At 42.3% G+C, this 26462-nt stretch overlaps 1 protein-coding gene across 1 annotated transcript; it reads right to left on the reverse strand.

Moving 5' to 3' along the window:
* Positions 1 to 9141: 9141 nt before the first annotated feature.
* Positions 9142 to 24800, reverse strand: GORASP2 (golgi reassembly stacking protein 2). Its single transcript, XM_062604748.1, has 10 exons — positions 24588 to 24800; positions 16447 to 16527; positions 15540 to 15743; positions 15030 to 15116; positions 14421 to 14551; positions 13760 to 13892; positions 13514 to 13637; positions 13067 to 13153; positions 10993 to 11088; positions 9142 to 10190 (listed from the first exon to the last, which is right to left on the reverse strand). The coding sequence occupies exons 1-10, from the start codon at positions 24648 to 24650 to the stop codon at positions 9871 to 9873; spliced, it is 1326 nt and encodes a 441-aa protein (XP_062460732.1). The 5' UTR covers positions 24651 to 24800; the 3' UTR covers positions 9142 to 9870.
* Positions 24801 to 26462: the final 1662 nt, after the last annotated feature.

Consider the following 26462-nt stretch of genomic DNA (forward strand, 5'->3'; position numbering starts at 1 on the left):
TTCTGCATTTAAAGAGATAGAAGAGAGACAGACATATACACACCTTAATACATTCACGCATGCATATTGAAAATATGCTGCCTGTGCATCTAGTTGCAGGTGTAGGACCCTGTAGCCCTGACTCTCTGTGTGGTCACATAGACCCAGCACAGGAAGCTGAGAAGTCAGATGAGACCTCTGGACTCTCACAGCAATGCAAATATAAGCCATTAGTTAACCACCATTTTTCACTTCTAAGGGGTGAAATGTCAGCATCTTCTTTATTTATGAATCAAGCAGACAGGTCCTTAAAACTGTTGATCTTATAGGAGAGAGACGTATTAGCTATGGAGCAGATTACAACAGTGGAAGCGAACACTTGCCCTTGTGAATTCTTATGAACTACATTTAGAATGTAAATCCAAGCATAATTAAACAGTGCTAATGAGACAGAGGGACTTATCTTCATTTGGCATATAATTGGTGTCACTGATTTCCTTGTTCATTTTTTCCTAGTTTTAAAGCTGCCTTGTTCCAGTGAGAGTTGATGGTAAAAGTTACCCTGCAGAGAGAAAGTATCTGGCCTGGAGCTTAAATTCAGCTGGAAGCCTTTTAAGGGATGCAGCTTTCTTGATAGCATCAATAAGTGAGAGCAAAGACACCTGTGACTGTGTAGCCAACAGTCAAGCAAGGCACTCTTTCTGCAGTGTAGACTTGAAAAAATGCCATTTCACACAGTATTACAAACACCGTAAGGCGGAAGAAAAGCTCACCCCTTATTTACAGTAAGGGAAACAAAACATGGTAAGAGTTTTAGTAGTTGTAAATATATAATCCACCACTATCAACTGAGGTTTAAATTCCTTCTCAAAATATGCTCCAATTCATTCAGGCATGTGAAGCTTGCACAGGAACTCTTGGTGCCATTTTGTGGTGGTCATACTGCAGGAGGTCAGGGTGGAAGATGGTAATGATCTTGCCCAGCCTTAGTAAGTCTGAGCCCATAAGCAGAGCAGCAGCCTGTTGCTGCAACAGCTGATTTTTTTGATAAGCAAAGGACAACAGGAGCTTGCAGCAGCAGGGGCTGGACCTTTTTCTCCTGACTTTGTCATAGCCAGTAGAGAAGCGGGTGCAATGTGGCAAAGCCAAGTTTACCAAAGTCCCATTTTGCTTTCCAGCTTTGGTTGGTGTCTTTGGTTGGACTTGGGCTCCTCTTAATTATGTGCTACTGCCTCAAGTGGGTACAATTTTTTAGAGGGTTTAGTCCACCTCTGTTGCTTCAAACTGCATCAAAATCAACTGTTTCTAAATGGTGGCACAATAATGGCTATGACTGTGCATTTCAGTGCTGCCCTGCATGCCAGGGTGCTTGTGCCTACCAGCTGACGAGGGTACTCAGAAGCATCTTTAAACTTTAGACCTTGCTGTGCTTCACATCCTAGTGGGAGTGCTTGCAGCCAGCTGGAATCTGTTCTCAGTGACTGCCTGTAGAAAAAGATTCTCCAAACCCTCCTCCCTCCAAAGTGACCACCGCTAACTAAATGCCCATCTACCCACTGAGCCAAACCAGTTCAAAGAGGAGCACCACAGTGTCTGTGAGCAGGCTCTGCTGGATATGAAGAGGGTAGAGCAAGATGAATCCCACAAAACAGCAAATGTTTTTCATCTTGCTCCAGTAATTCAGCACAGGCTTATTCTTTTGGTTGCTGAACCCAAGACTTTGTTTTGTCCTTTTCTGGAAAGGGATTTGAACCCTTCCCTGCTAGAGACTGTTACGTAGATTAATCTGAGCGCCTGGTCTAAAGTTCCTTTTGCTCAGTTTCAGTGGACCATTCTGACAGTATCATCTATAGTAAATCCCCTCCCTCTTTTTGAGGCTGCCTCTTTTGACCTCTTAGGGCTCTGCTGCTGTTGTAGGAGGTGGGACTTCCAGCTTCCCCTTCATCACTGCTTAGCCGAGCTATTCGGTCAGCCCACTGGCTTATCATTCAGTCAATTGTACTGGTTTTAACATTCCAGGGGAAAAGATCATTTTAGAAGTTGCTCTTCACCCCCAAAATATCTTCATCTGCTTATATATTTCACAGAATGTCATGTTTGCCCATGCTGCTTTTTCACATTAATAGTCCAAGTGTTGAAGCATTTAACACTGCCTTGTGGTTGAACAGCAATGCAAAATACCATTGGTAACCAAAAGAACTGAGAGCAGCAGCCAGTACAGCTGCTCTACTTGTGAGCAGTCCCAGTCCACAACCACTTGTCCCTTGAGCCCAGCTGAAAGAAGCCCTTTTTCAAAAGGAAGATTTCTCTATGGCTCAGCTGTGAAACAGAGGTCCTGACCGGCCACAACCCTCAAACTATCAGTGGCTGAAGTCTTATCAAATTTGAAAAGAATATCACTGCCTTCTGCTGCCTTAAACATAATTTTCAATCATATTCCTTCTTAACCACCTCAGCCTAACTGCTGGGGAGTCCCACTGACAGGATTAAACAGATGTTTTATTTCCTGCCAAAGGTGGGTGAAATAATAGCCACCAGTTTTCCTTCATTGGCTGCCATGTGGTCTGGAAGGGTGCCATATGCCCAGCGCTCAGAGACTGCTGCAGATGGGAAGCTGAGGGCATTATTTATTATTTGCCTAATCAATTTAAATACTATCTTTGTTTCAGAAAGCATATTTCTAGTCTTTATGAAGAGATACGTACAGGAGTCATCAAACACCCTGCTCTAGTGAAGTGCACCTACTGTTTAAACAGCCAATATTCCCCCTGCACAGCATACGCACAGCACAAGCAAAGACCTTGCACTTGAAATTGCACTGTGCTCATCAGCTGTTCTCAGCATCATAATCAGTCATAGAGGTTGTTCAAGTTCAGCCCATGCGCAATGACAACATTTTTCTATTACTGTGAATCCTTTTGAAGAGTTCTTGAAGAGAGCATGGTGCCTCTCCTCCTGCAGTCAAAAGGTGTCAGTGAGCTGCTATTTTCAAACAGCCTCTTAAAAACTGCTGCTGTGCCTCCATAGTGACAGGATGTGGTGTCTCAGGCACAGGGAAATGTCCGGGGGTGTTCTCTCCCACCGGCTGACTCATGATCCTCCCTCAGGCCAGCCCCTGTCTTCCACTGAAGCCGCAGAGTGCTGAGGTGGAGCACAGGCCGTGGCTGAAGGGGGTGGGCAGGGTGTGCAGAGCACACCAGGCAGTGGATGTGTGTGCTGACTCCCACTCGTTTCTTGGAGAGTCCAAGAAGTAGTTCAAAAAGCATGGCACTCCCCATGAAAAGATGGCAAATGAGGAGTCCTAGGCAAGAGGTGACAGTAGGACCCCTCTGCTCTGTGAAGTAGCCAAGCAGAGTGCCAAATGCAGTGATTAGAAAAGAGAAAGCCATCTGTCTTCTATCCTTTAACAGCTCTCTTTCAGTATCTCTCTTCCTATATACCACAAGAAATCTCCCTGTGTTTTTAGTAACCCTTTCTAGCCTTTCTGAACGATACTACACAGCCCCATCTAGAAATGACATGGGGAGTAAGGCAAAAAGAGGAAAGGGGGAGAAATTCAATGATGTAGTAGACAAGAATCCAAGATGCTTTCAGGCTTTATCCTAAAATACTGTGTTTGTACTGCGAGATATGGCAGCAGTCACCAAACAGCAAGTGCTTTAGAGAAGGGGCTAGTAACATACCAAAAGAAATCTGTGGGCTAACAGACAAGCATAGAGAGGACGGGATTCCAGGCTGAAGCAAGTAATTCTGCAAGTTGGTGAGAGACTCTGGAGCAGACTGCACTTATGCTGAACTCCAGCAGTGTGAATCTTTCGGTACGGATGTATGAGGATGCCTCCATATGAGTGATGTGTGGAAATTTCCAAGGGGCATTTAAAAATATTTCACTCAGTTCCCCAAAGTCCTCGATATTTCACCTCAAAGTCTTCCTACTCCTTTATGATGTGTATTTTTAGGCTAAAAATATTCAGAAGCACAGTGCAATCAGAAGAACATTATTTTTGTTACTCGTTTTGTAGTTAGGAATAAAACCAGTCAAGAGCGGGTTAGGAGCATTAAGTTCCTTTTCATTATTAAGCAGTGCCTAGAGAGCAAGTGTGAATTTTGGGGTTCTTTTGGGGTTTTTTTTTTCTTCTCTCCAAACAGGTGATACTGGCAAGATGGGCAAGAAATCTGGTTCAAATAAAAATGTAACCTTGAAACAAAAGGTAATTGTTTTACAAAATCAGCCATTTCCAGTGCCCAGCATGTTATTTGGCAATACACAGACTTCCAGTTGGTTTCTATTTTCTTAGCAGTTGCAGTTGCTCTCTAAAAGGATTTTACCCAAGTACTGTATACATGTACAAAAGCATCTTCTATTGTCAGACTTTTGAGCCTTAGTAGTGGTACTGCCTAGGAGCATGCTTGTTCTGTTCCCTGTTTCATGTGAACACAAACTCACCTGAGGGCATAAACAGTGTTGTGAAATAGCTTCTTATATCTTTTTTCTTACAGTTCTAGCTTTTAGTATCATAGTTGACAAAACTCGACCTAATGCCTAGTAACTGTTAATATTGAGCTGCTGTTTATAAAAATGTCAAATTTCGTTTCCAAGGTCTAATGTTTCTTAAAGAAATTGCACTATTTCTCTGGGCAAGCTTCAATGCCCAGATTCTTTCTTTAAATTGTTTAAGCAGTGCCTGATGGCATGTGCCAATCCAAGCACATGGTATGTGCACAGCTTCAAGCCCATACAACAGGCACTTAGAAATACCAGGATAGGAGAAAACTTCAGTTTGTTTTTAAAGAAGACTATTTTGAAGACTCAAACCCCAGAATTTCAGGGGAAATCAAGTTGAAAGATAAGGGTGAGATGGTAGCAAGGTCACTGCTAAGTCTTAGCTATGTTTTCTCTCACTCTCTCCAGTGGCAAGAACTGAAAGCTATTTCTCTTACAGCAGGTGAGAATGAAGTGTTGTTGGGTGAAGATTTGTTATTTGTGACTACTGTTCACCTAGGAGCAAGAACAGCGCAAAGAGCTGTTTATTCATGAAAGCTGCTAGCAGAAGACGTTGGCTGATACATGCAAAGGCTGGGAAGCGATGTCTTCAAGGAGCAGGATCTGGGCAGTGCTATAATGTCCTTTCTGCACCTCAGAAAGTCCAGATGGGCTGACTCTCAGTGACATCCATTACGACCAGTGCCCCTTGTCAAATGTAAATGTCATGGCTCTGCATTGCTTTTGCTAATATAATCTTCCACTGCAGGATTTTCTTACGTATCTACCAAGCCTATGTTGACTGTAGTCTTTGGGGCTTGAGTTCATCACTCGTGTTTCCTTTTTTTTAGCTTCTTTTGAGGTTTCATAGCTCACTCAAGGCTGCAAGGGCCATGAACAAAGTACACGAATACGCAACCACTTGCAGGCAGAGTAAACAGCTCTCAGGCAAGAGGACTGCTATTAAAATGGGTTGTTTTGTTGGCAGAAGTGGCTTTCACTGTTGCCTTGGGTTGCCCAAGGTGAGCCTGACCTCTGTGGTCTCTGAAGCTCTCTTTTGTGGGTGAACTGAGCGATGCTGGAATGCAGCTTTTAAGATGGATTAACTGTGAACCTAACACAGGAAACTGTTCAGAGGGAGTAAAAATACTACATTGCACAACTATGGATGAAACGTACCTTTTGATCCCATAGCATAAAATTTCCAAGGCTGAGAATGTGATTATTTGATGGGGCCGTAGTCAGCTTGTCAGTCTCCTCTTAAGGCAAAATTCTGCCTTTCTATGTGCAAGGAAGGGCAGCAGAGAGGCAAGCACGTGGCTGATGGAGATGGGACTGCACTTTCCTGCTCTGAATGAGTAAGGTAACAAAACCATGCACACCACCTAGCCCTCCTCAGCCAGAGCAGGTCTTCACATGCCAGGTCTTTCTCCTTTGAACTCTAAATCTTGATGCAGTTTTGCATGACAAGCATGTCATAGCAAAAAAACCTGCACTTCAGTGCTAACTTGCAACTGAAATATGTGCAAAGGCTGTTCCTAAGAAACACCAGTCATCCACCCAAGTGAAATTCTGATTTGCTAGCTGCACCCTGGCAACGTAATGTATTCGCCTAAGGATAAACATGAATTGAGGTTTCTGGAAAAGGATGTATTTGTTCCTTGCTCAGTTTATAAGCTCTCTAGCCACCATCTGCAAATCTCTTAGATATGCTGTAAAATGGCAGATTACTATGCCTGAGATCATTCACCAGGCCTGCAGGGCAGAACTGATGGAGATTTATCTGAGCTAAATGAAGTTTTCTGTTTGATTAGGGTGGTGGCTTGGCTTGTTTGGGTTTGGTTTAGGTTTGTTTTGGGGTTTTCTTTGAGATTAGTTCTTTTCACTTTAAAACTGCTATGGTAGGTGTTGGCTCCCCGTTATATCACAGCTTAAAAACCCCAAACGTTTTTGCCACAGATGTTACAGGGAAAACAGTTTGAAGATTTTTGCTTTCTCTGCTAAAGTTACTACTAGAACATGCAGCACTCTGCTGAGCTGCGCAAATAAGGATCAGGACTACAAAATATGAGTTAGTTGTCAACTATGGACACTTACAAATGAAGAAACACTTTTGCAGTCCAATACCATTACAAGATTCAAATCTAAAATGAGACAGATTCTAGGCATCTAAGTCCAAGCAATGAACCAAAGAATCTGAGCTTGGTGCCAGTGGGGCCTCAACAGTAGGGAGTGATTGTGAACACTGTTGACTAGTACAGACAAAGCCTGTGTGTAATTGAGGAAGCCAGGGCGCCATGATTGAACATCACCGATCCTTATCCTGCCTCCTTCAACTTAATTCCGTAATCAGCACTTGCATCACTGAGAGGCTGGAAATGTTACTGGGGCCTCTCCTTCAGCATTATGGTATCTCAAACAAGTCCCTTCCTGTAAGGATCTGCCTCCTTTGAAAACAAACTTTCACCCTGCCCTATGGTTAGCTTGGCTTAAGTCAGCAAATTGCCAGAAAAATACTGGAATTTAGAAATAGCTTCAGCTTAGCCCATTTCTGCCTTCAAATCAGTGGGTTCTACAGTTATCTGTGATTCCTGAAAGCACCATCATTCAGCATCCAGCTGGCATCCATTTGACTACTGTTGCTGCTGGAGGCGGTAACCAACAACCACCCTCATTGCTGAGCCTAATCCTGAGTTCAGCAAAAGGAAACTATTGCACGCCATCTCGTGGTCCTGCACAGCTACTTCCTGGAAACAAACAGCTCCAACTGCGACAGGGAGGTTTAATGTTGGGCAGGATTGATTTAAAAGATGGCTGTCGGGCTCAGAAACAGCCCACTCTGTGACCTCACCAGAGCCATGAAACGTTCAGCACGAACACTTCGCCCACATTCCTGCCTTGACCTTGCAGCCTGAGCAGCTGTTTCGTGGAGCCTCAAGCTGCAAAATGCACCTCTTCAGCTCAGTTTCTCGAACAGCGCCGTAGAGACAGCCCCACACTCACAGCGACCACAAGTACCCTGAACACCACTGCCCCCACAGCAGCCTTTGGTGGAGCAGGAAATTACCTTATTCAGTTTATAGTATGTCACAGATGTTAATAATTCTTAATTACATGCAAGGCTAGGGATGTTCATGGTACATCTATCTTCTTATCTGCTGTCAGTACCTGTTAAAGAACTCCATGTGTCAACGTTTCAAATAAAGCTAATATGCCTATTAGTAACTGTCCATTAACAGCTGAACATAACTAATGGAAACAAGGCCACATCGGCTGTCAGTCACTTAAGTCCTTATCCCTCCTTACTTTCTTTTCTGGGGAAAAAGTCATTAAGACACCCTTGCCAGAAATTATTAGGGTATGATTTGATTAAATCTAGTTGAGGGAATTAAAGAACAGGAAAAGAGTGCATTAGTATGACTTCAAGATCTTCGTTTCTAGTTTAAGTGGTAAGTTTTTGACTCTTCAGTGTTTATCGCTTTTTAGCTGGGAGATTACAGCTTAGAATCTGCACCACTGAATCCTCTCTGAAGTCATGTTATCTTTAGCAGAACTGCTGATGGTTACACTCAAACGCTGCCTTACTTCCACTGCACTCTACCTAAGGACTCTAGCTCAAGGCATCTGACTACAGGCATCAATCGCTCTAAATTTGGTATGCGACAAAACTTCTGTTTCTACTGTTCTTGGGTTAGATAAGGAAAAATAATGATGACTTTAGCTGTGTAAGGAAGATACAGAAAAGACTGATACACTTGTGAGGCTTTATGAAGCTCAACACTTCCTCAATATACAGCAAAGCAAAGAGGGAACATCCTTCTTCTCATGCCAAGGTTTAATTCTGAGGTATGTGACACTGGATTTACAAAGGTAAATCAAAAATACAGTCTGAGAAACAGTGAGCCCCCTACTTAACAAGGCAGAGGAATTTCACACTCCAAGAAGAAACAGCTCACAGTGTGAAGAGAAGTATTTGGTGATCTGTCTTCAACATAGACTTTTGATACAACAGATGATGATGGGGGGGCATAGAAATAGTGGGACAGAGGAAAGGCAAATACTTAAGTGAAAAAGATGAGACAGGGCAACAGGTCCTAGATAAGGCTTCCACTTGAATCAATTCTTTGAGACATTATGATGAGCAGTTAGATGCAAGTCCTATTCCAAACAGTGATCAGACACACTATTGCCAAAAGCGATTACATAGCTGTTGAAACAGACTTGGCTTCAGCCTGCTGCTGATATGGCTAAAGTTTGCATATGCTGGAAGCAAACACATAGAAATGAAACATCAGTTGTATAGAAAGACTGGAGTAGTACAGAATTGTTTTCTGCATTGACTGTACCTGATACCAGGAGTGAAGGCTATCACCTGGAATATAGCACAGGCAGTAGTTTTGCGTGTATAACCTACAGTTAATCTGCAATTATCATCCTGAACATCAATTTTAAAAGCCAAGTATGAATCATATGCAGACAGATTTCATGACTCATTGCTGCAACTGATCTAACTGCTAGTGCTGATCCTGCCTGCCATTAAGAAGTCTGGCATTCCCTCTTGGATCCACTTCTCTGGAGGGGAGCCCTTTCACGATCTGTGCTAGAGAGCTGAGATAAAAACACTTAAATGAAAATTCAAGCATTAACCAAATAAATGTGCTATTTTGTCACATGAAAGATAAAATACCAGGAATTTATTGCTGTATGTATGCTTAATCCATTAACTTGTCTTACAGTAGTCATGAAGTGCTAAATTGTGTGCCATATTAAGCATTTCCTGTGTTCCCTTCCAAATGCCATTTTACAGCGGGCATATGAAACAACACAGCAGCAGTCACAAAACATGGCTTGAGCATCTCTCAAGAGCTTAAAAACAAAGATTTGTGTAAAAGCTGAATAACGAGATGTCGGTTAATAGGTCACTCAGCAACTTTAATAGAAATATCTTTAGGTGGAAGTTTTGCGATGTTAAAATATACAACTCGGACTAAACATTCTCATCCCCACTGTAGTAACAAGATACTTGCAAAGATCAAGAAGTATGGTATGTAAATGTCACACGCAAGAACCGCTTCATTTCTATCCGAAGCAAAAACTGCTAATTATAAGCAAGGACAGGCCTAGCAGGCTAAAGCCATCAGCCTATATTAAAAACATATACCTCCGAGTTTGGCAGTGGAAATCTATGTACCATCTTGACTTGTTTTTTGGTTACATACAAGTACTCTTCTTCCCCTCCCACCACACACACTTTATAAACCCCCTTTTATTTTTATTATACCTCCATATTATTTACAGGACTCCTAAGATTAAGTACAAACTAGTATGAAATTAATGATAGGTTGCTCTTCAAATATGTATCCAATGGCTACATAAATACCAAGCCAATCCAACAGAGTGACCTGGAGTTATGATTCAGAAGCTTGTGTATCTGTGACTCCAGAGGTTTTCTCATTAACTGTGGAGGATTCACTTGATCTGTCAACAACAGTTGCGTTAGAAGTTGGGGTAGTACTATCCAAGGTGAGCATCGAGGTCTGTTCTACATTTACAGTAGTGGCAGGGTTGATGGGAACGCTTCCGGCTTGAGTAATGGAGGGAAGCAAATCTGTAGGCACTGTAGATGCCTCTGTGACCAAAGGAAGCAGAGGAACACATTTGGGTGGCATTGATAGAGGTGTTATTCCCATTAGATTCAGCGGCAACAAGGAAGGAAGGGATGGCAAACCTAAGGAGAAAACAGGGGGAAAAAGTTAAAATAAAAAGGCAGCATGAGCTGCTGCATACCACAGACAGAGCTGGAGAGATTCTCCACCTGCTTAACTTTTTTATCATATCTAATCTCCTGTTTACTCCTGGAGAGGGGGAAGCTTTTTGAACTTAGTGTGAGCATGACACATGTGCAGCACTGACTCAGCAAGCTAGTTTCAAGCCTGATACTTTTCAAATTTCAGAATTGAGGATCAGAATAAACTCAAGTTTGCTTCTACCTCCCCTGAGGACTGCGTATTTATTGCATTAATACTGATGACTAGATTTTTCTGCCATTCAATGAAACTGCCAGAAACAAGAAGTTAACAAGAACCTTTTATTCTATATGAGCTTCCAATTTCCTTTTGTTTGCTTCATGTGCACCTTCAGCAGTTTTGTTTAACTCAAAACCATAAATCTATTATTAGTTCATACTGCTGGCATTCAGTCATGGTGCTTCGAACGCCTCATCTAGCAAACAAGGATATATCTCACAATTTCCTCTACCCATAAAACTATACACTTTCATTCTTGGCACAATCCCTTTGGAGATCATAAATCAGGTAATATAAGGTGAAACAACTAAGTACAGACACAGGTTTCTAATTAGTTTATCTAAAGACATATTCCTTGTCTACCTAATGGGGCACTACCGTCAACTCTCATCTTCAATTCATCTTCTTCAGGACTCAACCAGATGACTGGCTCTAACTGACAGCATCAAGGATCATCAAGGACAGACCTGCTATTACAGTGTTTCAGTTTGCAGAAGGACATACCGGGCTGCACGATTTCTGGGACAATGTGTGGTGCAGGTAAATTAAGTTTGGACAGATCAGTCAGGTTGGGAAGTCCTGCTGGTAATGGCATCAGACCTAAGAGAAGAGTGGAAAAGTTACAGCTGAGAAATTAGAATCATTTTTTTCCTAACTGTTTCCGAGATCTTACTGAAAATTTACTTTGCTTTACATCTTGATGAATGCAAGTTCACTCAAGTTTCAACTTTTAGGTGTCTGTCTTCACTGTGCAACTTATAGCAGAAAGTCCATACTAGCAAATACATAATCCCAACTTTTCAGATTTTTCTGAGCAAAGTAGAATCTTACATTAAGGAATTAGTAGGTTTGTATTCCAAATTCAGCTTTAATAAAGGTGGCTATTTCACCACAGCACCGTACAGAAGCCCTCCATTCCTGTATTGCACAGCAAATAATAATCATAGGATGAAATACATAGTACTATTGGTCTCTTAATACTGATTACTATTTCTTTTCTACTTGGTTCATAACTAGAATTAAAACCACAAAAATATCTAGAAAAGGTAAGACAAAGTAACTTTGAAAGTCAGGATGAGCTGAGAAGAGAAACACAATGAGCACGACACATGGTCTTCCATCATTGTGTTCGCTGTGGAACATCTTTCCGCTCTTGAATCTCCTGTCTTACAAAAGCTGCATTTCTGAAACAAGGGTGCTATTCTTACGTTATGTTTAGCTTGGAGAAGGCTATTTCTAAAATAAACTGTTGATACTACTGTAATAAGACAGAGAAAAGTCTTAAAGCAAGGCCACAGTAGAGAGATTTTGATTAAAACCCAGCCATCTTTACCTACCTGTGAATTCATTAGGCACAAAGGCTGACATAATCTGACTCAAAGAGCTTTCAGCTCAGCTACAAGGGACTTTGGTTTGAACTTTTTTTTTTAAAATCTGAAAACAGATGAACTTCATACAAATACATTCAAATTTTAACCTGTACATTTAATATTTAGAATTTCACTATATAGTCACGCAAACTGCAAATAAATATTGATAGCTCTCAAAAAAGCAAGGATAGTGTTCACAGAACAAGGTGAAAGGAAAATTTGTATTGGCAGATTTTGGGGAAAGGATGGGTAAGGGGCTGGGGAAGAAGGGGACATTAACAGGAGCTGAACTTCTTAAGTTGTTATCTATTTTCTCTAAACAGTACAAGATTAAAGTTGCTTGCCCTTTTGCATGCCCTTCACTCTACTACACATTTTCTTCTATGTTAGAGAGCATTCCTCCACGCATGACTTAAAACTCTTCGACCCATCTTTATGTACATGTCTTATAGCATACAAAGCATAAAACACAAGTCCTTCAGTGTCTGGAGTGCACAACTGAGTCCTGTACCAGTGCACCAATGACACGGCAAAATCATACACAAACCTCATGTTTCCCACTGTGAATTTCTTTCATATACCAGTTTAAATTACTAAGTAATTTAGAAACAGTAGCTGCAACACACAGACCTTTTTTGTTAGACCTCTATTTATACTAAGAAGAATGACCAAGCTAAGTATTAAAAAGGAATTACCGAAGCTGGAGGTGTTATGGGTGAAAAGAACGCAGAAAGGCAAGACTTGCCTTCTCAGATCTTTCTTCCCTCATGATGTACCAGTGCAAAAGACAAACGGGAAACTGTGAAGTTATTTGCAAAAGTGTTTTGCAACAGACAATTTATGAACTGTGGAAAGTAACAATGTATCGACTCCAGAAACACTGCAAAGAGCAAGGCTAATACCTTCCTGAGAAATTCTGAACTGCACCTATTGTGCAGGGGACCCTAAAGGGGAAACGATTGTAAACTTCGTTGCCATCTCAGACCTCTGTGCTACAGACAAGCTGGCACATACCCTAACAAAGCAAACAAACAAAACCCAAATCCTAACACTGTAGAGGTGGTATAGAGATCTTTAACATGAAATGTGCAAGTTGTATGAAGTTACACCCTCTTGCCACCCAAAGGCAGTGGAAAAAAACAGCTATTTCTACTTGCTTCCTTAAGAATTTTGTTTCAAAGATGTTTTAAGAACTTTTCCCTACTCACCTGGTAATGTTGTTGCTGGGTTAACTGGTGGCACAGAGGTGAGGGACTGACTGACTTGTGGTGGTAATAATGGAACTGTTGGAACACCTGGTGGCATACACAGGAAAACAGCATTAATTTTAAGCATACAACACCTCAGCTCCCTTCCTTGAGGAGTACAAATAACTAATTGCTTACAGGAGAACTGCTATTTGCCTTAACCATAAAATGGTGATGAAGAAAAATAGTATTCCAAATGATACACATCATATTTCTGATAGAATTTGTTTGCAGTTGTTTCATGAGCAAGTAGGGCACAATTACAGTACTCCAGCATTTCTTAACAAGTTTGGGGAAAAGAATATTTTATTCTCTTCTGCCTTCTATTAAATTGGTAGAAACATCTGTGAATGCAAAAAAAAGTCAGAAACCTCACATATTTCAGAAGTCAGTTACTTCCATACTAACCTGTACTGAGAACGTTACTGACAGTAGTTGAGGGTGAACTAATAGAAAGTCCTGAAAGACTCTGTTCAAGTCCTGCTGACCCAGGGGGTAATGTGGCTGTGGGATTAACTGATGACAGCTGAACCTTATTGGAAGGAAAAAAGGAAAGTTACACCATTAGGGTTTGCGTCCACGAGAACCAAGAGGCAGAAAAACAATATAACATCAAGCTGTTTTTACCAAGGCAAAGAAGTGACTACAACTTACCTCTGTGAAGCCATCTTTGAGAGGACTGAGAGATGCACTGGGCAACTGTCCTGGGAGAGAAATTTTCTTTCCCTCTTCAAATGGGCGTGTAGGTATCCTATGTAAATATCCATAACCAATGCCACAGCCTAGGCTTTTAAAATGTGAACATTGATAAGTCAGTAAAGTGACTCTACAACTACAGACTTCATAGCAAGCAACAAAGCTGACTCAAGACAAGTTCTATACAACTTTCCTCTTCCCCTCCCCATGTTGTCTCATTTTCCATAGAGAAATAATCAATACAAGACAATGGAAAGGAAATTCTGTAGCTTTTAGCAGAAAATAAATTTAATTGTTATTTAAACCAAGTAACTACATCAGATACACAACCTGGAATTCAACTCACAGTTGATATTTGCAGTCCTCTGTTCTGGCTACTGTGCAATACTTTAATAATATACTACAGCTTAATGACTATTTAAAGCCTAATGCAGAAAGCAACCACTGCACTAATTTACACCCCTCATTGGTAACTAAATCTGAATTTCAAATAAATATAATTGATTATAGCAGAAACACCTTTGATATAACAACACTCTTTTCCTGTATAAGCAAGCAGCTTTTAGGCTAGCGCTGTAAGAAAGTCACCCCGCTCCCCTGTAACATATTGTCTCCTTACCTGCCTTCTCCACCCCAGGAAGAATTTGGAGTAATCACCACCTCCCGACAATTATCAGTGTCTGTGTTGTACACGTAAAGTTTTAATGGCTTTGCTTCATGTGTTTCAATAAGGGAAAAGAGATCTTCAGACTGTGAAAGGATAAAAATGAATAAGGGCTTTCTTGTCTTTATTTTATCTTTTGACATTAGAATGATCACCCTACTAGACCTATCTTTCTGTGTCAGAACATGGTAACTGCTACATGCTGCAATTGTAGTAATGTTGTTTAATCCCAAGGGCAACTTTAAAATGTGCTTTCCTAGAGCACCTCAGAAGATGTGGCACAACCCAGACTTCAAGTCTGCTATTTGAAATATTAATATTAGAGTACAAAAAAGTTTCTATCTGACTTCATGAAGACACCTGAGAGCAGTTTTTACTTCCAGAATTGCATTTAAGCACGAAGAGGCACCATGCCAGCGCTCCTTCCTCTTTGCATTAACTTACATCCATTAGCACTGAACAGAGACAGAACTGGGGATGTTTCAAACTACCCTGGTGCAATTATTATCTTACATTTTTCTTAGTTAAAAACAAATACACACCACCTTATTTTTATATACTTACCTCATTCATGACTGTATCTGCTCCAATGATATAGTCACTATGAGGTCTAAGTCCAGCTAATGCAGCAGGAGAATTAGGTTCCACTTCCTAGTTTCAAGATGGAAAGTTACAAAACACTATGTAACTGTCAGGGTGTAACAGAACAGTTAGACACTTCACTGAAGTTTTGAGTCAGACATACAAACTGGTCAAGTTTTCAACATTATTATTAGTCACTGAACTAATGAAGCAGTGGCTTGATGGCAGTCTCTTCTGATACTGTTACAAGAAGCTCCGAGTATTGTACAAACCCACTGATTTAAACACAAGATTTGACAATATGCTCAACAAACAGTCCTACTTCGAAAGTCTTTCCAAACCCTTCAAACGTTTTCCAAACTTTCTAAATCAGCAAAAAGAAAACAGACCAATTTGATCTTGTGTACCCCTTTGCAAGTTACTTTTCAGTAAAGAGATAAAAAGTTTAACAGTAAGCAACAGTGAGGAGAACACATGGAAGTCTGTACGTACCAAAACATGCCATACATTTTCATTGGCCCCGTCAAAGCTGCAGAAACGAATGCTCACGCCCAACAGGCCCTGTCCACCCCACATGTTGCTGGGGGTCACTGATGTTTCCCTCAGCTCCAGTGTTTTGCTACTGTACACCAGCATTTTTACAGGCTTTTCAACATTTGCTTTCAAGAGGTCCTTGAGAGTATCATTGTCTTTATTCTGTGAATGTTCAAACAAGAACTCAGGTTAGTGTTTATCCAGCAACCATCCAGTTCTATAGCACCACTTTCGTATTTCAAATGTCCTATAAATGCTGTGCACTATCAGGATAAGTATCTACAGCTATTTTATAACAAGCTTCCAGTCCCTTCACAATTCTAGAATATAACTCCAGCAAAAGCCTGGGATTTCACAGAAACAGGTCATGCCTTCCAAACATGAAAGCACTTCAATTCAATCTGTGATACAATGTACCTTGCAGCTCTTCAGAGGCTTTCTTGAATCCGGGTGGAAGAGCTTACCCACAGCTGTCCTTTTCCACTGCTGTGATCATGGTTTGCCATCTCACTACAGCTCTGCTTGAAAACTTCCTCCTGTGATTGCTGCCCAGCTAACAGCTTTGACAACAGCTCTTTCAACCAACCTGCTTTGACTGAAGTGAGTTTAAAAGTTCTCACACAAGCAGTTTTGCCAACAGAACTAGGGAAGCACTAACACAAGCAGTGAGTGGTGAGTCAGTAGCAGTTGTCTGCAGAAAGCATGTCTGTCCTCTGTCTGCATCATTATTCTTGAGCTAATTTTTTTATAGAATTGTACATATTCTGTATACACTTAAATAGAACAAATGCATTGACTTACCTGTCAAGCTAAGATTCACAGCACATTGTTTATATTCAGAGTTATAAAATTGCAACACACTTACCAATCTTGAACCATTAATGGACACGATAAAATCAAAGAATGGCTCCAATCCAGCTCTATGGCCCGGAGAGTTTTCTTGTACCTAACAAAGTTGAACAAGAATTTAGCAGAAGTGCACCAATGCTGGTGCACAGCATCAATCACAGATCAGAATTCTATTTCTACTTGTGCAAACTGTAGCTCTAGAAGCTAGTAATGTTTGTATGACTTTTAAGTGCTCAAATATAACCTTCTGGACCAAAAAAAAAGTAGAGAAACGTTTTAAAAGAGCCAGTAATCTATAAATTATTGAGGAAGGACCAACAGTCACCCCTGGGATAAGCACTGCTTAACAATTACAGCAGATAAACTGTAGATATTTATGTCAATGAAGGAGATTATGGTCAAGCTTCATGAACTCCAAAAAAGTCAGTTAAGAAGCTGTAGCTTTCCACAGAAGTACCACTGTTGGACCTTGCTTTTTACCTTACTTACTAGAGGAAAAGGAGAGTCACATCTGTGTAAGCAGGGGTTGTTATCTCATGATTAAACCTCATCTGTTGACATTCTTGAGACACAGAGGACACCTGTACAACCAATGATTTATTAACATATCAACAAGCTGCAAAAAAAGGGACTCCCGCAATTGTGCAGCTATGGCAGCTCAAGTAATTCGAACACTCCACTGGGACAAGGCCTAAGTATTGGATACACGTTGCTCCCAGAAGCTTAAAGTATGCTTTTAATTCCAAATGGAGTAACTGAGAGACATTTTGCCAGTGGTGTTTTTTCACTGTTTCAGGCGCTGCTGACTGACAAAAGTAACTCCAATATGGCTACTAGATTTTTCCTACAGCCTCCGTAATAAAGGCTATCTTTCTTTATTCGTAAGCTGATTCATTTTACCCACTGGCTTTATCTTTTATGTGCTGCATTCATCTTCCAAAAATATCTAAACCCCACCCTTTCCAGTGTGCTTTTTACATTATGTGTTATTCCACCTGGCAGAGATGGTATAAATCTGCTGGTCTGTTCAATACTGGTCTGATTTTGCAGGTATTGAGGTTTTTTAATATGACTCATCTAGAACAAAATATTCTAATATGGAAAAATCCCAAACTTGATTAATACTAAAACTATCCTCTTAGAGTCTATTTATCTCTGCCCAACACATTCACAAAATCAGAGCTTGGAAACTCAGATTACTTGTGGGCAGCTTTCTGTAACAGGTGACAGAAGCTGGCACATTAATGTCATATAATCTACACATTCATTAAAGAATGGAATCGGCAGTTCCAGAGTCACATCACACACAGATTGCTGTCCAAGATTTGCAAAGCAGTAAAAACATATGAAACCAGCATTATCACAAAGTAATTAAAAAAAAAAAAATCACTGAGGCAGCAATAACATCCCCAAACTCCACATTTATCATTTCTGACTAAAATTTGAAGTGTGTCTGGAGAAATAATATCCTACCACTGGGGGTACAGATATTCTCCCTCTCTGCCAAGTATTAATTGTACAGAACCACCAATCTCAACCAACAAAGGAACTTTCAGTCCTGCTAACTAGACCCGAACTACTGCCTCCATGTCACTTACTCAATTCGTTGGTTCAAGATGCCTCTCATCAAAGAATAACTAGAGATCAGACTGCAAGATGAACACCAGGTAACAGGGTAAAAACACAAGCAAAGCTCCATGCAGCAGACCCTCTGACACCAGCAGCATAGAAATTCACAGGCGCGCTGTGTATGTTGCTTTGACATTAGTGGACTGTCCCTTGAGCCCATTTTTAACTTAAATAATGTAGAGCTATCTCAGAACAGCCTCCACAGACAGAAATTTTAGCTCATGACAAAAGGCAGAGAGAGGCTAAAATACACTATCTGAATTATCCTTCTCAAATTTTGCTTACTAAGTTGGGTACTCGAGACCTTCCTGCCAAAGATAACCAGTTTCACAAAAGCAGAATTCAAGAACTCTGTTTTCCTATGGACATGCTCCATAATTGCATGCTCAGGCTTGAAGTTTCTCTTGTAATTAAGTAATACAAAACATTCTCTCCTCTGATGTGTTTTTTTTCTAGTAGCAAATGTAGAACGAGCTTTTGCTGTTTGTTGTTCTTCCCTCAGTTTAGGGAGGTGATGTGAAAACACTTTAATAGCCTCTCTCTCTCATTCCACCGCCTATGGCATGTGACATACAAGAACTCACATTTTGTGTTTTTAAAAGCCTGCCATAAAGGCTTTATACCAGAATGAAATCAGCAGATGGTTTCAGAAGTCATTGAGAAAATAAGAATTTTAAAGACAGAACATGTCTGTCTAAACCTCAGCATTAAAAAAAAAAATAAAAACATCAGTAAATCCAGCAAACTGATACATTTATTCTGATCACAGAGCAGATTTTTAGGATGTATGTCATGGCCCTGAAATTATGAAAAGCCAGACTTCACTCAGCCAGTAGAACAGCTGCAAAAGCAGTCCTGACACGGTTCACACTTTATTCGGAGATTTTACTCCATTTCTAAATGAGCTTCTTAAAAAAAAACCAAACAAAATCCGTACGCAATATCCCTCCCTCATGGCCTCTGATAGGTTATACCTTGAATGCTGTGACCCATTTTCAATAAGGCCAAATTTTAAAATGAGAAGGCGCACCTATGATAAGTGAGACTTACATATGTTCAGCATCCATCGATGTCAGCCTCCAAGCTGACACCTGGGATGTACAGATTTGGTATTCTAAGCAAATTATTTACAGTCTGCCCCAAACTGATGAAGGGGCTGTGAGACCTTCCAAGTTCCAAACAATTAGTCTGCAGAAAGTACCTTCAGATGTGAAGCTCCTTCCCTCAAATCCATCACAATCCTGAACACTTCTGAATGGTTCATTTCTAAGTGGCCATGTAAAAACTACCAGGAAGCTGTATCTAAAAGAAATCAAGCTCTTAGAGTTGTATCCATCACACATGCATTTGCATCCCTTCTGTGATCAGTTCCTCATGCTGCCATGCATCCTCATGCTTCAGTGACAAGAAGCTTCCTATTTCCCTCTCTTTTTTTGCCGAGCATCACTGGTGGAAAAGCATTTATATGCCTGGCAGACCCAGAAATTCAGAACAGAAGTTCTGAATTTGTTCCATATGAAAAGTCTCCTGCTTAAAGGACAGACATACTCAGCCTCACACAAAAATCACCACTAGCCCCATACAGCTTTTATGTCACACAACCTTATTTTCAGGCAGCTACCTAGAAACTTCATTACCACAGCAGTGCCAAATGCACTACATGGAGCTCTGCTCAAAGCTCTGGGGCCATGATTCTCTTCCAGGAACTACAGCAATAAAGGAGAATCAGGGACCTAAGGAAATAAAAGTGCACAAAAACCTCATTAATGATGGAAATAAAGATTCCATGTATATGTACATACACTGTGGACCCCCTGAGCAATCTGGCTTTGTGCAGCTTTCTGTATGCCCCAAGCAGGTATTCAGTAACTTGCCTTTGTAATTGAATAAGGACTGTGAAATAATCAAGTAATACCATTTACAACAGATGCCGCTGCAGGCATGGCAGTTTGGAAAGCCTAATCCTCCCAAAGCCAGCTGTTATTTCAGACATATAAGTTACAGACACCTGTGGGTAAATGCCATGACTTTCTAACAGAAGAGAAACAACAGTGGAACAGGCGGAGAGGAGAAGCTGTGGAACTGCAACCACTGGAGCTTTTCAAAAGCAAGCAAAGACAACCTCTATCAGGAACACTGAATGTCAGAAGGCTGGAAAAGTCATCCAGCCCTGTACAATGCTGCAGGACTCGTTCCTCCCCAAGATGACAGCAGGGCTGCTGAGCACACAGATTAAACACAAATTATTTCACTTTTAATTCACTGTCAAGAATTAAATGGGGAAAAGGTTTCAAAGTCAAGACACTAATTTTAAACTGCACTACTAAAAAGACTTCTTTGTCAGTAAATACATAACGTTTCTCTTTGCTGAACACCTTTCTCAACACTATCACTCTATGCCTACACAGTATACACTGTACATTACACATTATAAGGCTGCTCAGCAACACAACGGTCACAAATTCAAGCCCCAAGCAAGCAGTGCTACTATGAATGGAATTAGGCACAGTAACTGATTTTCAGAGGCAGATGAAGGCTCTTACCACTTTTGAGAGTCAGATAACTTATACAAATGTCCACTTAAACTTTCAGAAGCTTAGCCGCAAGCACTCAATACACAACTTTTAAGGAGCAGAAGCTCAAGCTCCAAAGCTTCCCCCCACCCCACGCAAGAAATGGTTCCTAATATTAAATTAATTACCAATGAAATGCTGAAAGAAGTTTTTCTGTAGTTCTTTCACTGACTGTAATTGGTAATAAAATTTCATTGTGTATCACATATAAGCAATTTCTGTTTGGTCCAACCACCTACTGCATTTCTGTCAGCTATTTTAACACATTACATGGCATAACTGTATTGAATTTCCTTATGAAACATCCAGTTTTCAAGAAAAAAAGCTTTATAAGCTTTCTGCAAGAGAACAGATTGCCTATATGAGCACCTTTTGTAGGGAGGGGCACAGAACTAAACACAGTATTCAAGGTGCAGCACTCAGTACAGGGGGATGATCATTTCCCTGGTCCTGCTGGCCACACTATTTCTGATACAGGTCAGGATGCTGTTGGCCCTCTTGTCCACTTGGGCACAAGCTGGCTCATGTTCAGCGGCTGCCAATCAGCACCCCTGGGTCCCTTTCCACCTGTCAGCTTTTCAGCCACTCTTCCCCAAGCCTGCAGGTTGCATGGGGCTGTTCTGACATCACCTATTAGTTGAAGAAATTGTCAAGCCATTACAATAGCCAGGGCAAACTGCAGCAGCTTTGCACTGCCGAACAGGAAACTAATCTAAACTTTTCCTTCTTTCTGTTTTGAAGAGAGAAACAAATGCATACTGAGCAACACCTAGAGTCAGACAGCTGCTCTAATCAGACACACAGCTTCTGTTAAAGGAAGCTTACAGAGGAGAAAAAACAAACAACAGAGAAAATTCCTGGAGGTAAGTAGCACTGCATACTACTGGCCTGGGAGGTACTAGTTAAATGGAAGACTTAGGAGTGTTTTACATGAATCAGTAAACGGAAGCCTAAGAGCAAGAAACAAGATATGATGAATAAAAATGCATTTGAAAGAACTGTTTCAAATAAATGACTAATTATTAGTTCTTCCTGTGAAGAGATCAGGGCAACACAGCTGTTTGTAACTTTCTTTTTATTTAAAAAAATAATAAAAATGGGGCTACATTTCAATGTCTAGAAACCCAAACAGCACAACCCACAGCGACTTTTCCTGCATGCACATGATTAAATAATTTTCCTTCAACAGCACTTCAGTCCTGAAGTGTTCCTATTTCCTGTAACAAGTGCACTGATAATAAAGTCCACAACAAAAGCGGTATTGCACCGAATAATAGCAGGAGCAGCCAAAAAGATTTAAGTAAACTGCAAAACTTATGTCAAAACTTACTGATGGTATTGTTAACTTGCTGCATATATTTCTACTCCTGTTTGAAGTGATCAGAGCAAGAGACTTGCTACCAGTTTTGTAGGGAGGCAGCCTGTGCAGTTTAAAAGTCTCACTGTAAGAAACCTGTGATTTGCAACAGTCTCAGTGTGCACATCCCTCTGGCAACTTGTACTCGGCTCCTACCATCATTCTGAACAACTTTAACTCATTTGCTTCATGGCCTTTTAACACATTTTTCAGTTATTTGTCCTACCCAAACAAACTCTTCCAATAACTAACATTTCTCTAGTTTTCCACAACTAATGAAATCTTTAAAACACCCCCTACATGCTATTTATGGAAGTTTGGCATTATCAAAGAAATCTGACCTTATCTGAATTAGCTCTGTCACACTGAAAGACTACCAATGGTTTCCTTCACCATTCTTCTTTATCTGAATAATTTAATGAGCTCAGAAATAAAGTCTACTTGAGAAGAAATGAGATGAAAATTGTGGTATTGATTGACCCCAAGTTCTACCAAAAGTTGATCCACGCAGACAGAACATTTGTGCAGAGCTCCCCTAACCATGTGAGCCAAGCAAGCAGTCTGTCACAAACTTACTATAGAAATCCAACCGGAAAATTAAACTTGGAAAAAAATGGAGAGGAAAACTCTGGTCACTTGTATGCCACATGCATTTCAATATAAGCATTCCAAATTACAACTGTGAAGCTTCATAATTTTTCTCTACTCTGAATCTATGCTCCCAACTCCATATAAGCACAGGCCTGATTCCTGTTAGACTGGGATCATGATGCAATTTAAGATGCCTGTCCACAGGAAAAAAAAAAAAAAGAAAACTGCTCTTTGTTGTGGCATCTGAACAGCAAGATAAGGCAGGGAAAGAGAAACATCAGCCTAAGACAACAGGCAGGTCCCTGTTCTTCCTGCACTTAATGTCGATAGAGCTGTCCTCTCAGAAATCTACTTCTTTAAGGTGCACCTACCAACTACATTTACAAAGACTGGCAATCAAACGCTGCCACTTCGAGTCATAACAAAAACATTACAACCAAAAGGAGCTTAAATGAAAACAGAAGGTGGCAGATTCAAGAAAGATTACAAGAAAAAAAACCAAGCAGATTATACCTCGTAGGAGATATGCATCTCAATTTACTAATGTGCTTTAATCAAAGTGCAAATCGACCAATCCAGCATAACTGATACTCCCACTGCAGAGCACTCACTGATTTTAGAACCCTCAAAAACAGAAAGCACTAAAAAAAAAGTCTGCCACTTTTACCAAACCACAACTTTTTTGTGGGGAAAAGGAAAATACAAAAAGGACTGTTACACATTAGTAACACTGGAGTGCTAAATATTAGTAACAATAAAAGGGAGAAGTAAAGACCACTGTGTCTTTAGCCTATATATAGGTTTTAAGAGATGAATGTTTGGATTTGAGCAGACGACCAACGTTTGGTTCTCAAACGCATTACAAAAGCATTTTCTAACACTTGAAAAATGATCTCTGTTCTTTTTTCACCATGATACTCTAACACATATTTGTAGCTCACCACTAGGCAAGATCCATGTGTTCTTGCACATGTCTAAAACATGGGGATAGCTCCGAACAGAGCGTGGATCTGAGAAGGTCTGATGCCAACAAAAACCTGGCCCAGCCCAGTGCACACAGTAAGGGTGCTCCAAGCTTCAGGTACAGTGTCAAGAGCGCAACGGTGTGGGCAAGGTTATTAGTAACTCCTGCAAAGTTACTGTATCACCTAGCACAGCAGATTCAAGGACACAACCCAGGTACCCTTCCCCTCACTGACCGCGAAGGCCACGCTAAAGAACGGGCTTCCAAAAACCTACACAAGAGACCTCTAACACAGCCCGGAAAATTTTGTTGCACACAAACCTGAACTTTAGTGGCTGCAATGCGAGCAAACCCTACGTAACTATGAAAATAGGTTAAAAATACCTATGAAGGTAGCTCTGGCAAGTGTCATGCCTGTCGCTTAAATACCTTGATCTAAGCCCCCAGAAAGGGGGAAGCAGCTACAGTTCAGATACTGATGCAACGATCTAGAGCCTGACGTGTCAGCCGGGCCAGGCACCGGAGGGCTGCGTTCGGACGTGTCAAGCCCGTGTGCTCGCAGCCTTTTCTCTGGAGCGGCTGCCTTGCCCCCCAGGGCTGCCCCAAAGCAGCACCAGCTCCCGCGCACCGGCCCTCCCGGCCCGGTTACAACCCGAAGCGCAGGCAGAGCATCCCCCGGCAGTTCCGGGCCGCCCAGACCTCAGTGACCGGGCAGAGATGGCTCGGAGCCCGCGGGGCTGCCGCCGCGGGCCGAGAGCAGGCCGCGGGCAGCTCCACGCAGCTGCGAGGCAGCGCGGGACCGAGCCGTTCCGACGGGCCGCCCGTGAGCCCCGCTGCTCCGGGAACGGAAGCCGGCAGCGGGGCGGAGGCCCGGCCGCCACCACTGCCCGAGCGCCTCCTCCGAGCCGGGAGAGAGCGGCGAGGCCGCCCGGCTTGGGGAGCCCTGCGGGGCGCTCAGGCGCGGAACCACGCAGAGAGGCCGCCGGGCCCCAAGGACCAGCACCTGCCTAAGGACCACCGAAGCGCCTGCCCACCTCCCTTACCCGCAGGACGTGGTAGCCCTCGGTGCCCCCTCCGGGGATCTCGACGCTCTGCGAGGAGCCCATGGCTCGGGGCGAGCAGCGGCGGCGCTGTTCCCCGCACAAAGCCCCACGCACGGAGACGTGGCACCCGCTCCCTCCCCTCTCCCGCCCGACTCGGGAGGGGCGGGAGAAGGCCGCGCGCGGGGCATGCCGGGAAGCCGCGCCGCAGCGCCCCCTGCCGAGCACTCCCCTCTGCTGGGAGGAAGCGGAAGCCGTGCGGCGGTTAGGACAGCCCCCGCCGGGGAGGCGGAGGCAGTACGGTGGCTGCCGTGGACCAGCGCCCTCCAGCTCGCCTCTGGCGCGGCGGCGCCCCCTCGCGGCTGAGGGTGGTAAGGCGCGTCTGTGCGCGCTTGGGCTGGGAAAAAACGGCGGTGGCGGATAGGAGCAGCTAATGGATGTGTACTAGCGTTAATTACATTAATAGTAAATAATAAAGTTATGTAACAACAATATAATAATATTATAGTAAATAATGTGTTATACTAATATTATATTATAGTAAATAGGTGCACAGAACATAAAGAGGGAAAGGTGGGGGTCAAAACAAACCTGCGCATTCTCTAGTCCTGCAGCTCCCTGCAGAGTTCAGGGCAAGCTGTGATTCTGGGGGCTCTGGAGGCCCCTCCATCCTGGGCTGGAGCACACTGTGCACCTTGAAGGGATTCCCAGGCACACCTGAAGTGGTCTGGTAGCTGGAGCTGAAGTGAAAGGACTAATAGTCATAGGATCACATAATCAACTAGATTGGAAAACCTTTAAGACCTTTAAGACCACCAAGTCTAACCATTATCCCAGGACTGACAAGACCACCACTAAACCATGTTACTAAGGGTCTCATCCTCACAGTTTCTGAACACTTCCAAAGGCACTGATTCCACCACTTCCCTGAGAAGCCTGCTCCAATGTCTGATTACCCTTTCAGTGAAGAAATTTTTCCTAGTATCCCATCTAAAATAATGCGTTGGTGAGAACAGACTGGGTGAAAAATGTCACCCAGGAGCAGCATTTGGGGTTAACCTGTCTGAGGGCACGCGCGTGCTCACAGACATTATCAAGGTAAGGGGATAGGTTCTTGCTGCAGATGCAGGGTGTGCAGTGACACACAGCAGACATCTGCTCTCAGCTCACCTGTACAGGGAGAACTGCTGACTGGTGGAACACACCGTGCATCCAGTGGGAAAATCCAGCCTCAAGCCAACTTGGTGCCACCTTGTAGCTGGAGGAGGTGGATGGTGATGTATCAGGGAGCATTATGAGCTGAGGTTTAGACATTCTCTCCAAAAGTGTCCCTTGTGCCTAGAAGCCTCCAGATGAAGTTTTTGCACAGCCTTCCCATGCAAAACTGTGCTTCTTGCCTCTGGTACCACACATCTACCGGGAGAAGAGAGCTCTTTTAAGGAGTGCTGCAGACACACGTCATTTCAGTAATGCAGAAACAGTGTTTGATAGTGAGCTGGAGCACAATGTTAAAGGTCCTCAACTGAGAAAGGAAATTCAGTTTATCATACCTCACTTCTTTTGGACGCATTTCCCTCTGTATTATAGAATCATATAGAATCATAGAATAGTTAGGGTTGGAAAGGACCTTAAGATCATCTAGTTCCAACCCCTCTGCCACGGGCAGGGACACCTCACACTAAACCATCTCACCCAAGGCTCTGTCCAACCTGGACTTGAACACGGCCAGGGATGGAGCATTCACAACTTCCCTGGACAACCCATTCCAGTGCCTCACCACCCTTACAGTAAAGAACTTCTTCCTTATATCCAATCTAAACTTCCCCTGTTTAAGTTTTAACCCATTACCCCTTGTCCTATCACTACAGTTCCTAATGA

Source organism: Pezoporus occidentalis, unplaced genomic scaffold (assembly GCF_034315485.1).
Source record: "Pezoporus occidentalis ecotype Australia unplaced genomic scaffold, CSIRO_AGI_Poc_V1 ctg88, whole genome shotgun sequence".
NCBI lineage: Eukaryota > Metazoa > Chordata > Aves > Psittaciformes > Psittacidae > Pezoporus > Pezoporus occidentalis.